Source organism: Pipistrellus kuhlii, unplaced genomic scaffold, assembly GCF_014108245.1.
Source record: "Pipistrellus kuhlii isolate mPipKuh1 unplaced genomic scaffold, mPipKuh1.p scaffold_m20_p_3, whole genome shotgun sequence".
NCBI lineage: Eukaryota > Metazoa > Chordata > Mammalia > Chiroptera > Vespertilionidae > Pipistrellus > Pipistrellus kuhlii.
The window spans coordinates 95,526,401-95,542,011 of record NW_023425529.1 but is presented as its reverse complement, the minus strand read 5'-3'; the positions used below and the strand labels follow the sequence as shown (position 1 = coordinate 95,542,011).

Sequence of the window (15,611 nt, the reverse complement as noted above, 5' to 3'; positions counted from 1 at the left end):
CATGTGTTTATGACTGTGATGTTGGGTTTTAATGAACATAAAATATTTTAGGACACTATTTGTTTCAGAATCTTTTTTTCTTCATTTCCCTTCTCTAAAAACTGGTGCGTCTTATGGTCCGGAGCGTCTTATGGTCCAAAAATACAGTATATTTGTGTTGGTCACTAGAGAATGGTAGTAAAAGTAATTTTATTGCTTTTATTTACTCAGTGAAAGTATTTGCTGAAACCTGACAGCTCAACAAGAAAATACAAATAGTTAAATCCATGTTCGTATAGTTAAATCACTTCTTTGATGCAAATATTGTCACTCAAAACATAAACAGAGATCTTTGGAAAATCAAGAGAAGAAAAGAGTGAAAAAAAGTAAGTGATAAAAGAAGTTACACCGTTTACATAAAACAAAGCTTTAACCAACCCAGTGCAGAAGACTACTTAGAAAAGCAATGGTAACTCACTGGCTGAGGAGCATTTGCAATGCCTTATGTAGAGGCTCTTTCAGTTCCTGGGACACTCTTTCTCCAAGATGAGCCAAGCAGTGTTCTACTGGGTTAGCAGGGCTGAACACTGGAGACGTGTGCTGGTCAAAACCTATGTTGGTGAAGGCTAAGACAGGGCAAAAGAAAATCTAATTTAATAAGTATTATAAAAGCTTAGGGGATTAAGGCAACTGCTACTAAGGATGAGCTAAGCAATAAGTCACGTATAGAGGTCAGATAATTACTAAAAGATATTAATCTTTCCTGGATACGTTCTATATTTAGAGATTTTGTTTTGAGGAAAGATATTTATGGAAAATCTTAGGTTCCATAAGAAAATGACTAAACTGAAATGTTAAAATATACAAACCAATTTAGTGCATTATTATAGACCAATGTGATATAAGCATGATAATGAGGCAACTGCTAGATCACATGTGTCAAACACAAGGCCCGCGGGCCAAATCCGTCCCGCCAGGCCTTGCAATGTGGCCCGCACCGCGCTGTCATCACTGCACTCCGCTGCGTTTCCATCACAATGACAGTTTATGACTGTTCAGTAAACCATTCGGCCCGCGATTTAGGCTGGATTTTAGATTTTGGCCCCTTCTCTGATTGAGTTCGACACCCCTATGCTAGATCTATCATACCTCTCTTAATATTTTCCTTTAAGCTTTTGTTTTTACCTTTATAAATGTAGCACTTTTTAACAAATATATCTTTATTGATTTCAGAGAGGAGAGGGAGAGATAGAAACATCAATGATGAGAGAGAATCATTGATTGGCTGCCTCCTGCACACCCCTTACTACTAGGGATGGAGCCTACAACCCAGGCATGTGCCCTTGATCAGAATCGTACCCAGGACTCTTCAGTCCACAGGCCAAACTGGCTAGGGCAATGTGGCACTTCTTAAACCAGAACCAGACTCAAATCAGCTTATTCCCCTTCAGAAAACGAGTCAATTACTTCCATTCCCTTTTTAAATTGAACTTCTTAACTCCATGAATAAATGTTAAAACTCTGAAGATTATACAAGTTGACAAATAGCACATGGAGAGTCATCATAGCCTGTTCTCCTCAGCTCAAACCACCAGCTTTTCATTTGTTTCTTAACTCAATGTTATACTGACTTAGCCATTCTCAAACTGCAGAAAAACAGGCAGAATCATTGTTGTTCCAAGGTACAAACAGGATTCAGGGCACAGAATCCCAGTAAAGTAAGCAGCTTACTACACCCACTCACAAGAGTTATCAATAATCTCCATAAAGTATTTATTGTATTAATCTAAGGCTTGCTCCTAGAAGGCTGTTAAGTATACTGTTTCTTTATAAAGTGCATGAAAGATAAAAATGGCTGCAAAGTTCACAAATATGTTGTTGTCTGAGCAAGCTTGAGGATGCCCATTATAATGTTCAGTCTTGGTTAATACAAGGGTTTCAATAAGGTGAGTGCAATTAAGCCTTTGTTGTTTTTCTTCTTTTGACCTTTTCCCCATTTTACTTGTATAAGCACTGCCACCAGAAGTAGACAAAGACTTAAAATAGAATTGGAATTTTAGTCAGCTAAAAATAATGGTTGGGGTATGTGGGAGGCAGCGATGGATGTTACACTCCCATACTGATGTTTCTCTCTTCTCCCTTCTTCTCTCTCTAAAGATCAATAAACTACTCTGGAAAAAAATGTTGTTAAAGACCCTGGCCAGGTGACTCAGTTGACTGCAGCATCATCCCGTACACCAAACGGTTGCAGGTTCAACTTCTGGTCAGGGTACATACAGAAGGCAATTGAGCGATGTTTCTCTATCTATCTATCATTTATCTATCTATCTATCTATCTATCTATCTATCTATATCAGAGAGAAAGGAAAAGGGAGAGAGATAAAAACATCAATGATGAAAGGGAATCATTAAAAGGCTGCCTCCTGAACGCCCCACACTGGGAATCGAGCCTGCAACCCTGGCATGTGCCCTGACCAGAAATAGAACCTTGACCTCCTGGTTCACAGGTCGACGCTCAACCACTGAGCCATGGTGAACAAGCATCGCTCACATGCTCTCACACTCTTCCTCTCTCTAAACTTATCCTTGGATGAGGATTTTTTTAAAAAAATTTAATGTTGCCGAAACTGGTTTGGCTCAATGGATAGAGCGTCGGCTTGGGGACTGAAAGGTCCCAGGTTCGATTCCGGTCAAGGGCATGTACCTTGGTTGCGGGCATATCCCCAGTAGGGAATGTGCTGGTCTGTCACATCCAGGAATCCAGCTCCACCCTGGGGCTGACTGAGTGCAGGGCATGCCAGGCCCCCAGCATCATGGGTTCAGATGGGCAGTGGGGGCCCCAAGGCGTGGGAATTCATGAGGGTTTCCGGTCTGGCTGTGTGTCCATCCGGCCCCACGCCCATGTCCTTGGGGACTCAGGGCCAGCCAGGTGACTTCCAGATGCATCTGGCTGCCCCCACACACACCAGGGCAGGGGCTGCCTTCATTGGAAGAGCTGGACAGGGCTGGACCCCAGCACCCAGGCAGCCCATTGGCCATCCGGCCAGAGTCTCCTGGTTGGCCACACTTGCCACCCAGAACACTGAGGACAAAGAGGAGGAGCTGGAGAAACAGTAGGATGAATCAGGGTCTGGAGTATCTGGGGCCTGAGCTGGGTCAGGGGCTGGTCCAATGGGGGTTCCACCAGCATTAGCCTCAAGGGCTAGGTGTTGGCCAGGAACTCCTCTCCCAGGAGCCTGGAAGGCCACACCTCGGGTAGGACAGGCAACAGCTGAAGTGCGGGCAGCCTCAGTGACAGCGTTGGCATGTTGTCACAGAGTAGTGCCTGTGGCCAGTCCCATCAGGAAGCCATCACCCCCCCCCCCCCGGGGAGACCCAGGCCATACAAGACATTGAACCACTCGGCCAAGTCCTCCTTCATGGGTTCCACATAGGCCTCGCTCAAGCGGAATGGCCTCACACTCTTGGCTGCCGAGCCTGCAATGCTCGCCACTGGGTCTGCCATGCCCAGGCCAGCAGAGTCACTGGCACATCCTGCAGCCTCAAGGAGCATCGCCCCGGCTGGGGCCAGAGCCAGGCTGGGCCACCACAGAGAGGCACCGCCTGAGCCCCAGCGATCCAGTCCTGTCGCCAAAGAATATACTTTTTTAAACAATTATTGGGCAATATATATCCACACAAAAACTTGTACTAGGTCCTGGCCAGTTTGGCTTAGCTGGTTGAGCATTATCCTATGCACTGAAAAGTCGCTGCACTGAAAGGTCACTGGTTCCATTCCTGGTCAGGGTACATGCTAATATTGTGAATTCAAAATAAGCTAAATGCTCTCCTCAATAATAAAGGAATGATTGAACAGTCATTCAATACATCAAATATAATTTAGTTACCACAATGATAACAATTTTTAAAGTTTATGACATAATGTTAAGTACAAAACATATGGCTATAAAATTACATCTATATTACTATTAAAACTATTGTATATATAGCAGTGGTCGCCAACTAGTGGTACAGTTAGGAAAAATTTACAAACATATCCCCCAAAGAAAGAAAAATGAGTAATCACTAATTTCACCTTTATAATCCTATACCAATGAAGCTGTGTAATGTTGAGAACACTCCACTGTAAAAAAACAAATTAAACCAACAGTAAACCAAATCAAACAGAATCTTCTAATTAACTAGGAAAATAAGAATAAAGAGACCTTCAGAAATTTCTTTGTCCAGAAATCTTAGCTCTTCTTCAATTTCAGTTTTAACTTTTAATAAAACTTCTTGATCCAGAGATTGTGAAGCAACATCTTGTTGAACTCCTGAAACCAACAGAAAGATTATTATTGACAGAGGTAGAGATAAGCCATTAGTATATGGGTAGTATTTTAACTATTAAGTAACAAATATAAAATTAAATTATCAAAGCCAGGGGGCTGGGTGATATTTAAAAATGATAAAGGTGAAGCTTGGATAGGTTATATCACTACTATGGAGAAGTATGATTGGAACTCAGGTCAATCTGAATATAAAACTATTGATGCAGGCTGTCCCCTCATCATTGATCGGCTGCCTTCTGCCGATCAGGATCGAGGCCACAACCTGGGTATGTGCCCCTGCCATGCTACTATTTCATCAGTTATTGGCCTATTCAAAATTTCTGATTATTCCTGACTCACTTTTGGGAGATTATATTTTTCTAGAAATATGTTTATTTCATCCACATTGTCCAGCTTCTTGGAATATAGTATGTACTTACAATTCTTTGCTTTCGTTTTTGGTCCTCTCTGTTTCTTCATGAGTTTGGCTAATGGTTCATCAATTTTACTTATCCTTTCAATGAACCAGCTATTGGTTTTATTGATTTTTTAAAAACATATTTTATTGATTTTTTTACAGAGAAGAAAGGAGAGGGATAGAGTTAGAAACATCGATGAGAGACATCGATCAGCTGCCTCCTGCACACCTCCTACTGGGGATGTGGCCGCAACCACGGTACATGCCCTTGACTGGAATGGAACCTAGGACCCCTAAGTCCGCAGGCTGACGCTCTATCCATTGAGCCAAACAAGTCTCGGTTTCATCAATTTTTTATAGTGTTTTTTTTTGTTGTTGTTTTTGGGTTTTTTTTTAGTCTATGTCATTTATCTCATCTTTATTTTACTCCTTTGTTCTACTTACTCTGGGCTTTGCTTAATGTTATCTTTCTACAGCTTTAAGTTGTAGGGTTAGTTTATTGTTGCTTTTTCTTGTTTTATTATGTAGGCCTGTAGTGCCCTGAACTTACCTTACCAGAATGATCTTGCTGTCTCAGAGATTTGAGGTTAAGTGTTCATGTTAACTTTTTCCCAGTAATTTTATTTCTTTATTTATCTCATTGGTAACCAATTCATTATTTAACAACATGCTATTTAGTCTCCATGAATTTGAATGTTTTTTGATGTGTTTACTGTAGTTGATTTCTAATTTCATTCCATTGTGATGTGAGAAGATGCTGGATATGGTTTCCATCTTCTTGAATTTGTAGACTTGTTTTGTGTCCTAATATGTTTTCTAACTTTGTGAATGATCCATGTACACTTGAGAAGAATGTATATTCTGCTACTTTGGGGTGAAATATTCTACAAATGTTAATTAAATCCATCTGATCCAGTGTATCCTTTAGACTCGCAGGCGTCTTCAAACTACGGCCCGCGGGCCACATGCGGCCCGCAGAGGAGTCTGATCCGGCCCGCCAGGTTTTTTGGGCAGTGAGCGCAGCGGAGGTGTTACAGTAGGAATTAGTAGTTCATATAGTCCGGCCCTCCAGCTCTCTGAGGGACCGTGATCTGGCCCCCACTTTAAAAAGTTTGAGGACGCCTGCTTTAGAGTCTCTGTTTCCTTAAGTTTTTTTTGTTTTTGTTTTTTGTTTTTTCTGGAAGAACTATCCAGTGAAGTCAGCAGGGTATTAAAGTTCCCTACTGTGACTGTATTGTTGTCCATTCCTTCCTTAAAGTCCTCTAGAATTTTTTTTACATATTTATGTTCTCCTATATTCGTTGCATACATGTTTACCAAAGTTATATCCTCTTGTCGAGTGACCTCTGTTGTCACTGGCATGGACTTCATTTTGAAGTCTGTTTTGTCAGATATGAGTATTGCTACCCCAGCTTTTCTTTTCCATTTGCATGTAAAATTTTTTCCCATTCCTTCACTCTCATCCTGTATGTGTCTTTTGTTCAGAAGTGGATCTCTTACAGAGAGCATATAGCTGGGTAATGTTTTGTTTTTCTATCCATTCAGCTACCCTATATCTTTTGATTGGAGCCTCTAATCCATTTACACTTAGGTTATTGTTGATAGCTACTTATTGCCATTTTAATTCTGAATGCCTAGGTTTCTCTCTGTTTCTAATTCTCATTACAGCAGTCCCTTTAACATTTCTTGTACTGCAGGTTTGGTGGTGGTGTTTAGCCTATTTTGTCTGGGAAACTTTATTTGACCGTCTATTTTGAATGATAGCCTTGCTGGACATAGTAATCTTGGTTTCAGATCCTTGCTTTCCATTACTTTGGGTACTTCATGGGATTCCCTTCTGGCCAGTAGAGTTTCTGATGAGAAATCAGGTGTCAGCCTTATGGGAGTTACTTTGTCAGTAACAACTTGCTTTTCTCTTGCTATCTTTAAGATACTTTCTTTAATTTTTGGTATTTTAATGATGATGTGTCTGGGAATGAGCCTGTTTGGGTTCTTCTTGCTTGGGGTTCTCTGTGCCTCCCAGAATTGTGTGACTTTTTCCTTTACCAAGTTAGGGAAAATTTCTGCCATTATTTCTACTAACATGTTCTTCATCCCTTTATCCCATTCTTCCACTTCTGGCACACCTGCTAATCAAATATTATGTTTCTCATTATCCCACAACTCCCTTAAGCTGTCTTTTTTGTTTTTTAACTAGTGGCCCAATGCACAAATTTGTGCACATTGAAAGGAAATTAATTAGAAGAAATATTTTAATGTTGCAATTCACCCTTTCACTATAATAGAAGTTTCAACCAAATTCACAATCAATGACAGATGGAAACACATGCATGTGATTGGGGCCAGCCTCACCTGGATAGCAAATGTCTGCATGAGAAACATGACCTCCACAGCATGAATGACTCAGCACAGAAGATCAGGGTGTCTGCCTTCTGAGCTCTAACCCAGAGCCCCTGATCCTGGCTTCTGCTCACAGAGTTCCATTCCACTCTGCCCTTCCTCTGCAGGAGCACAAGGTGAGTGGCTTAACAGGGAATTTTATCTGTTGTCCCTATAAGAGGGTGCCTGAATTTTCAGCCATCTTCCCCTGGTAGATAGCAACCCCGCTGCTTTTTACAGCACGATGTTATGTGGATGCCCATCTCAGTACCTATGCTCTCCACTGGGGGGCACAACTTGGGGATTAGATCCCAGTGTTCTCAGTGGCAACACCCTGTACTGAGAGATATCTCTCTGGAACTTCAGTTGCTGACTGTGGGGGCCTGGCCAGCCCTTTCACTCCTCCACCCCTTCTACCAGTCTTTATGCAGTCTCCATTTGCAGTCCTCGGTTATCAGGGTTCTCTCCAGAGAAATCTCCTATTGATTATTCAGGAAGTTTTTCTGTATTTTGGAATTTTTAACTAGTGGCCCAATGCACAAATTTGTGCACATTGGAATTACCCAAATTGGTCTTGTGAGCATGTCCATGCGCATCCACTTAATCTACTATTATTTTTAACCATCTGTGTTTTCCTTTTTGGAAGTACTTTGTCATTTTTAGATAGGTCTGCAATGCACGATTAAAACAATATACTAGGTAAAGTGACCTCCAGAATATATTGTAGAGAGCTGGTGCAAAAATTTCTGGCACTCGAGGGGGACAGGGGAGGTCCACAGCTCGGATTGTGACAGGGCTCAGACCAGGACAAGGGATCCCACCGTGCACAATTGGGGCAGGGGAGGGACGCAAGAGGTTGGCTAGCCAGGGAGGGACCACTGGAGGGCTCTAGGGTGTGTCCAGCCTATCTTGCTCAGTCCTGATCAGCCGGACACCAGCAGCAAGCTACCCTCTGCTGGTCAGTTTACATCATAGTGACTGGTCAACCGGTCAACTATCTGGCTCCTGGTGGTCAGTGAATGTCATAGTTAGTGATTGAGCAGCCTTAGCATCATTAGCATATTATGTTTCGATTGGTTGAATCGCCAACCAAACAACCAGACACTTAGCATATTAGGCTTTTATTATATAGGATTATTAAAACAAGGCACAGACTGGTAAATTTATTTAAGATCGATTTTATTTCATTCAATAAAATTATATTTCTCCCTGTGACTTCCTAGAAGGCAGCTCAGTAAAGTGGAAGAAAAGCTTTGATGTCAAGCACTTTAGCTCATCACTCCATATAACGCTGGGCAAAAAAAATAATCTTGCACCTTTTCTCTTATGTAAAATGGGGAAATAGCACTTACCACAAGGAATAAGATAAGTCTCATTACATCAAAAATGCTCAACTAATAGTAGCAGCCACTCATGAATTCTTTTTTATATTATTATGAAAATAGTTTTGCTTGTTTTTTATTTAAAATTCTTTATTGTTTAATATCTTACATAAGTCTCCTTTTCCCTTCATTGACCTCTCCCCAACCACCTCCCGCCCCCTCATTAATTCTTTTGATTCTTTAAAATGCTGTTATTATTGCCATAGGTGGTGTGCTCAGTGGTTAAAGTGCAATTTGATTCCTAGTCAAGGGCACACGCCTGGGTTGCAGGGAAGGCAACCAATCCATGTGTCTCTCTCACATGGACGCTTCTCACTCTCTCATCCTTTCTGTCTCTCTCCTGCCTATCCCCTCTTTCCCACCATTACACTTTCTCTAAAATCAATGGAAAAAATATCCTAAGGTGAGGGTTAACATAAACAAACAAACAAATAATGTTTTTATTGCCTAAACCGATTTTGCTCAGTGGTAAAGCATAGGTCTGCGGACTGAAAGGTCCCGGGTTCGATTCCGGTCAAGGGCATGTACCTTGGTTGCGGGCGCATCCCCGGTGGGGGGTGTGCAAGAGGCAGCTGGTCGATGTTTCTCTCTCATCGACATTTCTAGCTCTCTCTCTCTCTCCCTCTCTGTAAAAAATCAATAAAATATATTTTTAAAAAATGTTTTTATTATTTTACAGTAATCTTTCTCCTGTCTCTGTGAACATAATCAGCTCATCATAGGTTTCTAATCAATGATGCTAATACAGAATATGCTTTCTGTACTCTAAGTGTTGGGATCAGCAGGAAAAACCTTCTGAGAGTATCGATAATGTCAAGTGACATAAAATAAGACTGTTATAATACAAACTAGGAGAAATCCTGATGGACAGTTACTCTTGCTCTTCAATTGCTGCAAGAGAGAAAGACTTAATATCAATAGATTTAAAACCAGAATCTTTTTTTTCATGAGCATATATCCAAAAAAGTTTATGGTCAATCTATTTCTTTCCATGAAATTCTTTTTTGCCTCTGGCTTCCTGGAAAGCAGATCAGTAAAGTAGAAGATAAGCTTTCGAATCAAGCACTGCAGCTCATTTTAAAATTTAAGGGTTGCCCTAGTGGATTCGGCTCAGTGGGTAGATCATCAGCCTATGGACTGAAGGGTCCTGGGTTCAGTTCCTGCCATGGGCATATGCCCAGGTGGGAGGCTCAATCCCCAGTGGGGGGCATGCAAGAGGCAACCAATGGATGGTTCTCTCTCATCATTGATGTTTCTATCTCCCTCTTCTCTGAAATTAATTTAAAAAATTAAATAAATAAATAAATAAAATGTAAGGGTAAAATGCACAATAAATTCATCTGAAACATTTTATTAAGTAGCTTCATTCCTGCATACCAGATGTTCCATGGTTTTCTGATTCCAGGTGTGACTTGCCTCTAAAAGATGTGACTTCAAACATTTTCCAGGCTAAAATACTCTCTGCCATAATCAAGAATGTTAGAATTTGGATCAATCATTGTCATGAACTATAGTGAATGGAAGTGTTTTAGAGAAATCCTTTTTATACATACTGATATTTATTCAAACATACTTCCATGACAGAATTAAGGTAACAGCCATGCTGATAAAGTTTTGGTTAGCCTTTTAAGTTCTGCAAAATCATTTGCTAGTGTGCTCTTAACCCACCCTTAATCAGAAACATATAACACCTAAACATTTTGGGCTCTTGGCAAAAAATACAACCTGTTGGATCTAATTTTTTAATCTTCATCCAAGGATATGTATTTATTGGTGTGTGTTTTTCAAGAGACAGAGAAAGAGAAACATCGATGGATTGCCACCAATATACATGACCAAGAATTTAACCAGCAACCTGACCCAGAATGAAACCTGCAACCTTTTGGTGTATGGGACAATGATCCAACCAACTGAGCCACTAGCCAAGGCTAGATATGATTCTTTTATAATTTTCCTGACATGACAGGTAGTTCCTTCATTCCTCTGCATTCTAGATTTTATCTTCATATTAAGCTAGATCATCAGAAAAGTACATACATAAAATCTAGGTCCCCAGATAGTTTTAACATTTATTTTAATTGCATTTTACTGCCATTTCTTTAGCTGCGCCCTCTCCAATCTGGGACATCCCTCTCAATCCAGGACTGCTGGCTCCCAACCACATGCATGCCTGCCTGCCTGCCTGCCTGATTTCCCCTAACCACTTTTGCCTGCCAACCTGATCACCCCTAACCACTCCCCTGCCAGCCTGATCAACATCTAACTGCTCCCTTGCCGGCCTGATTGCCCCTAACAGCCCTCCCCGGCCAGCCTGGTCACCCCTAACTGCCTCTCCTGCCGGCCTGGATGCTCCTAATTGTCCAGCACTGGAGGCCTAGTTGCCCCCAACTGCCATTCCCTGCTGGCCCGGTCATCCTAACTGCCCTACCCTGCAAGCCTGGTCACCCCCAACTGCCCTTCCCTGCAGGCCTGGTCACTCCCAACTGCCCTTACCTGCAGACCCGGTCACCCCTAACTACCCTCCTCTGACAGCCTAGTCACTCCCAACTGCCCTCCCCTTACAGGCCTGGGTCCCCCCACAACTATCCTCCCCTGAAGGTCTGGTTAACCCTAACTGCCCTCCCCTGCTGGACTGATCGCCCACAACTGCCCTCCCCTGCAGGCCATCTTGTGGTGGCCATATGTGTCCCTATGGGGGCAGCCATCTTGTGTTTGCATGACGGTCAATTTACATATTGCCTCTTTATTACATAGGATGATTACTGATAGGCACATATTCTCTGCCATTTTATTATTTTCACTATGTTTCTGTATTGTAACCCTTCTCACCCTCTGCCTACTCCCTCTTCTTTTACTTTATATTTTTATTGACTTTAGAGAGAAAAGGAGATGGAGAGAGAGAAACATCAATGTGAGAAAGTAACATCATTAATAGCTTGTCTCCCTCCACACCAGGTGTGGGGACTGAACCCGCAACCCAGGCATGTGCCCTGACCAGGAATTGAACCAGTGCTCAGAGCCATACCAAGCAGGACCCACCTCCTCCTTCTTCTTTCTTTTTTTAATCCTCACTCAAACATATTCCATTGATTTTTAGGAAGAGTAGGAGAGGGAAAGACAGAAATATCGGTGTGAGAGAAACATATCAATTGGTTGCCTCCTGCATGTGGCCCAACTGGGGAGGAGACTGCAACAGAGGTGCGTGCCATTGACTGGAATTGAACCTGGGACCCTTCGGTCTGCTGGCCAATACTCTATTCACTGAGCCAAACTGGCTAGGGCTCCACCTTCTTCTTAAAGGAGGCCCTTCAACATTTCTTGTAATACTGGCTTGGTGATAATAAACTCCTTTAACTTTTGCTTGTCTGGACACCTCTTTATTTCTCCTTCAATTTTAAATGAAAAGCCTTGCTGAGTTAACTAGTCTTAGTTGTTAGTCCTTGCTTTTCATCACTTTGAATATTTTATGTTATGTCCTTCTGGTCCACAAAGTTTCTGTTGAGAAATCAGGGCAGTTGTATGGGCACTCCCTTGTAGGTAACTAACCTGTCTTTCTCTTCCAGCTCCTAAAATTGTTTCTTTGTCTTTAATCTTTGTCATTTTAATAATGATGTGCCTTGGTGTGGGCCTCTTTGGCTCCACCTTGTTTGGGAATCTCTACCTCCTGTACTTATGTATCTTTTTCCTTCACCAAGTTAAGAAAGTTTTCAGTCATTATTTCTTCAAATAGGATTGCAATACCTTGCTCTCTGTCTTTTCTTTCTCATAAAACTGTCAGCTGATTTCATGCCGAGACCGGTTTGGCTCAATGGATAGAGTGTCGGCTTGGGGACTGAAGGGTCCCGGTTCGATTCTGGTCAAGGGCATGTACCTTGGTTGCGTGCATATCCCCAGTAGGGAGTGTGCAAGAGGCAGCTGATCGATGACTCTCTCTCATTGATGTTTCTAACTCTCTATCTCTCTCCCTTCCTCTCTATACAAAATCAATAAAATATATTTTAAAAAAAAACTGTCAGCTGATTTTAGGCCAGAAGGGATGGCATGAAATATTCAGTGATGTAAAGCAAAGACCTTTAACCAATACTACTTTACCCAGCAAAGCTATCATTTAAAACTGAAGGAGAAATAAAGAGCTTCCCCAAAAAGAAAATTTACATGAAATGTTGAAGGGTCTTCTTTAAAAAGAAAAAAAAATATGGACAATAACATGGCAATAAATACACATATCAACAAGTGAACTTAAAAAACAAAATAAACAAATACAACAGAAAGAGACCCATAGATACAGAGAACATTTTGATGGTTGCCAGGTCAGAGGGGAGTTAGGAGGTTGAGTGAAAAAGGTAAAGGGATTAATAAGTACAAGTCAGCAGTAACAAAACAATTACCCAATGTAAAATACAGCATAGGAAATCTAGTCACAATAGCATTCTAATAACTATGTATGGTATCAGCTGGGTATGAGTTTTATTGGGATGATCATTTAGTTATACAATTTCTAATCACTGGGTGTATACTTGAACCAGTGCTAATATAATATTGTGTGCCAACTGTAATTAAAAAGTAAGAGATTATTTTAATTAGTTAATTCATTAAAAGGTAGAAGATAACAAATTAATATTTTAATAAAAAATAAATATGAGCCTGACCAATGTGGCTGTTAATTGAACATCATCCCATGCATCAGGATGTCTAGTTCAATTGCCGGTCAGGGCACATGCCTAGATTGCAGGCTCAATCCCCAGTAAGGGGCGTGCAGTAGGCAGCCAAGTAACATTTCTCATCGATGTTTCTCTCTTTCTCCCTCTCCCTTTATCGCTCTGAAATCAATAAAAACATATTTAAGAAAAAAAGGAATATGATTAAAGAATGGAAGTGACAGATTTGGTTTTATATTGTAAAAAAGCATTTAGTTTTGTTCACAAATGTAATGACCTTCTTAATGATAATAAGAAAAATCGTACTTCTTGTACCTAATATGTCAGGTCTTAGCAAACTTTTCATCTTCTTATACAAGCCCACAAGCTAAGAATAACTTTTACATTTTTAAATGGTTGAAAAACTAAAAAGATAATATTTCATGACATATAAAACTTTTAGAAAATTGAGTATCCATAAATAAAATTTAATTGGAGTATAGTCATACTCATTGATCCATCTACTATATTATTTATGCTTGTTTTGTGATACAATGGCCAGGATGACCAGATGATCTCATGGCTAATCAACACACTAATATAGCAGTGACACAATTATAACTACACAGCTTTTCAATTGCCATGTGTGCTTCCATACCACAACTTTTATCCTGTGTGCATGCCCAATGTGTCAAATAAGAAGAGAAAAGTGCCCCAGTGTAAATGACTCAATGGTTGAGTGTCAACATATGATCCCGGAGGTCACGGTTTGATTCCTGGTCATGGCATATACCCAAGTTGTGGGTTCAATACCCAGTGTGGGGCATATAGAAGGCAGCCAATCAATGATTCTCTCTGATCACTTATGTTTCTATCTCCCTTTCTTTGAAATCAATAAAATACTTTTTTTTTTTTTTAAAAAAGAGAAAAGTGAACTTTTAAAATATCCTGTTTTTGCTTATTTGTTTTTTAAATATATTTTTATAGATTTCATAGAGGAAGGGAGAGGGAGAGAGAGACAGAACCATCAATAATGAGAATGCCTTCAGCATGCCCCCTACTGGGGATTGAGCCTGCAACATGGGTATATGCCCTGACCAGGAATCAAACCTGGGATCCTTCAGTCTGCAGGCCAATGCTCTATACACTGAGGCAAACCAGCTAGGGTTAAAATATGCTGTTTTTAAGGCACAATGGAGTATAGATTATTTTATTATCAAATTAAATGGCAAAGTATTATGCTTATTATGCAACTAGAGGCCTGGTGCATGGATTCATGCACACTGAAAGGAAATTAGAAATAAATCCACAACAGATGGAAACACACGTGTGCAGCTGGTGCCAGCAAGAGCTTTATATATATACTAGAGGCCCGGTTGCACAAAATTCGTGCATGAGGGGGTGTGTCTCTCAGCCCAGCATGCACCCTCTCCAATCTGGGACATCCCTCACAATCCAGGACTGCTGGCTCCCAACTGCTCACCTGCCTGCCTTCCTGATTGCCCCTAACTGCTTCTGCCTGCCAACCTGATCATCCCTTAACCACTCCCCTGCCAGCCTGATTGGTGCCTAATTGCTCCCCTGCCAGCCTGATTGCCCCTAACTGCAATCCCCTGCAGGCCTGGTCCCTCCCAACTGCCTTCCCCTTCTGGCCATCTGTAGTGGCCATCTTGTGTCCACATGGGGACAGCCATCTTGTGTGTTGGAGTGATGATCAATTTGCATATTACTTTTATTGAATAGGCTGGTTCATGGTGGAGGCCAGCTGGTTTGACCTGAAGGATGTCCCAGATCAGGGTGGGGGTTCCCCTGGGGGATGGGGTGGCCTGGGTGAGGGGCCTGTGGTGATTTTTCAGACCAGCCACATCCCCAGCGACCACCTGAAGGCCCTATCTTGGATTTATTTATCTTCTATAATTGAAACTTTGTAGCCTTCAGTGGAGCCAAGCCTCCTGCTTGCTCCATGGCCGCAGCCATTTTTGGGGGATTTATTTACCTTCTATAATTGAAACTTTATAGCCTTGAGTGGAGGTCTGGGCCCACCAGGGTATGCGAAAAGCTTGGATCCCTCCATCGCCAAGGAATCCCAAGCCTCCTGCTCCCTCCGTGGCTGTAACCATCTTTGTTGGGTTAATTTGCATACTCGCTCCTGATTGGCTGGTGGGCATGTTTGTGGGTGTAGCTGCAGTGTGGTCAACTTGCATATTACTCTTTTACTAGATAGGATGAATTTGCTTAATTAGATCTGCTTTCTGGTTTAGCTAAACTTTTTCCAGCCCAGTGAAGTATCCCAACTTCTCTTTCAGATAATTGTCAGCAACACAGCAGTAAATATCAACACAAAGCAGATTATTATTGTATATCATGCAGGGAAAACAAAGGGTAAAATACTTAACTGCAGCAATGTTTGACTATATTCTGCGCAGTGAGAAACCCTGAAGTCATTTTCAAGGTCCGCCATTTTTATTTCTTTTCAGTCAGGCCAAGTTTCTAAACTTTCTAAATC

The 15,611-nt window shown here is 41.4% G+C and overlaps 1 protein-coding gene across 9 annotated transcripts in view; it reads right to left on the bottom strand.

The window, feature by feature from the left end:
* The window catches only part of BCL2L13 (BCL2 like 13), a 148,531-nt gene that overhangs the window by 84,542 nt on the left and 48,378 nt on the right, over window positions 1–15,611 (bottom strand). For 8 of the 9 annotated variants that reach the window (XM_036455634.2, XM_036455631.2, XM_045588563.1 and 5 more), the window contains 2 exons: window positions 4,185–4,292; window positions 458–605 (listed from right to left, as the gene is read on the bottom strand). In XM_036455634.2, the coding sequence (XP_036311527.1) occupies window positions 458–605; window positions 4,185–4,292 (256 nt within the window). Of the gene's footprint in view, window positions 1–457; window positions 606–4,184; window positions 4,293–15,611 lie in introns of those variants that run through there. The other variant, XM_036455635.2, reaches the window with a different exon arrangement.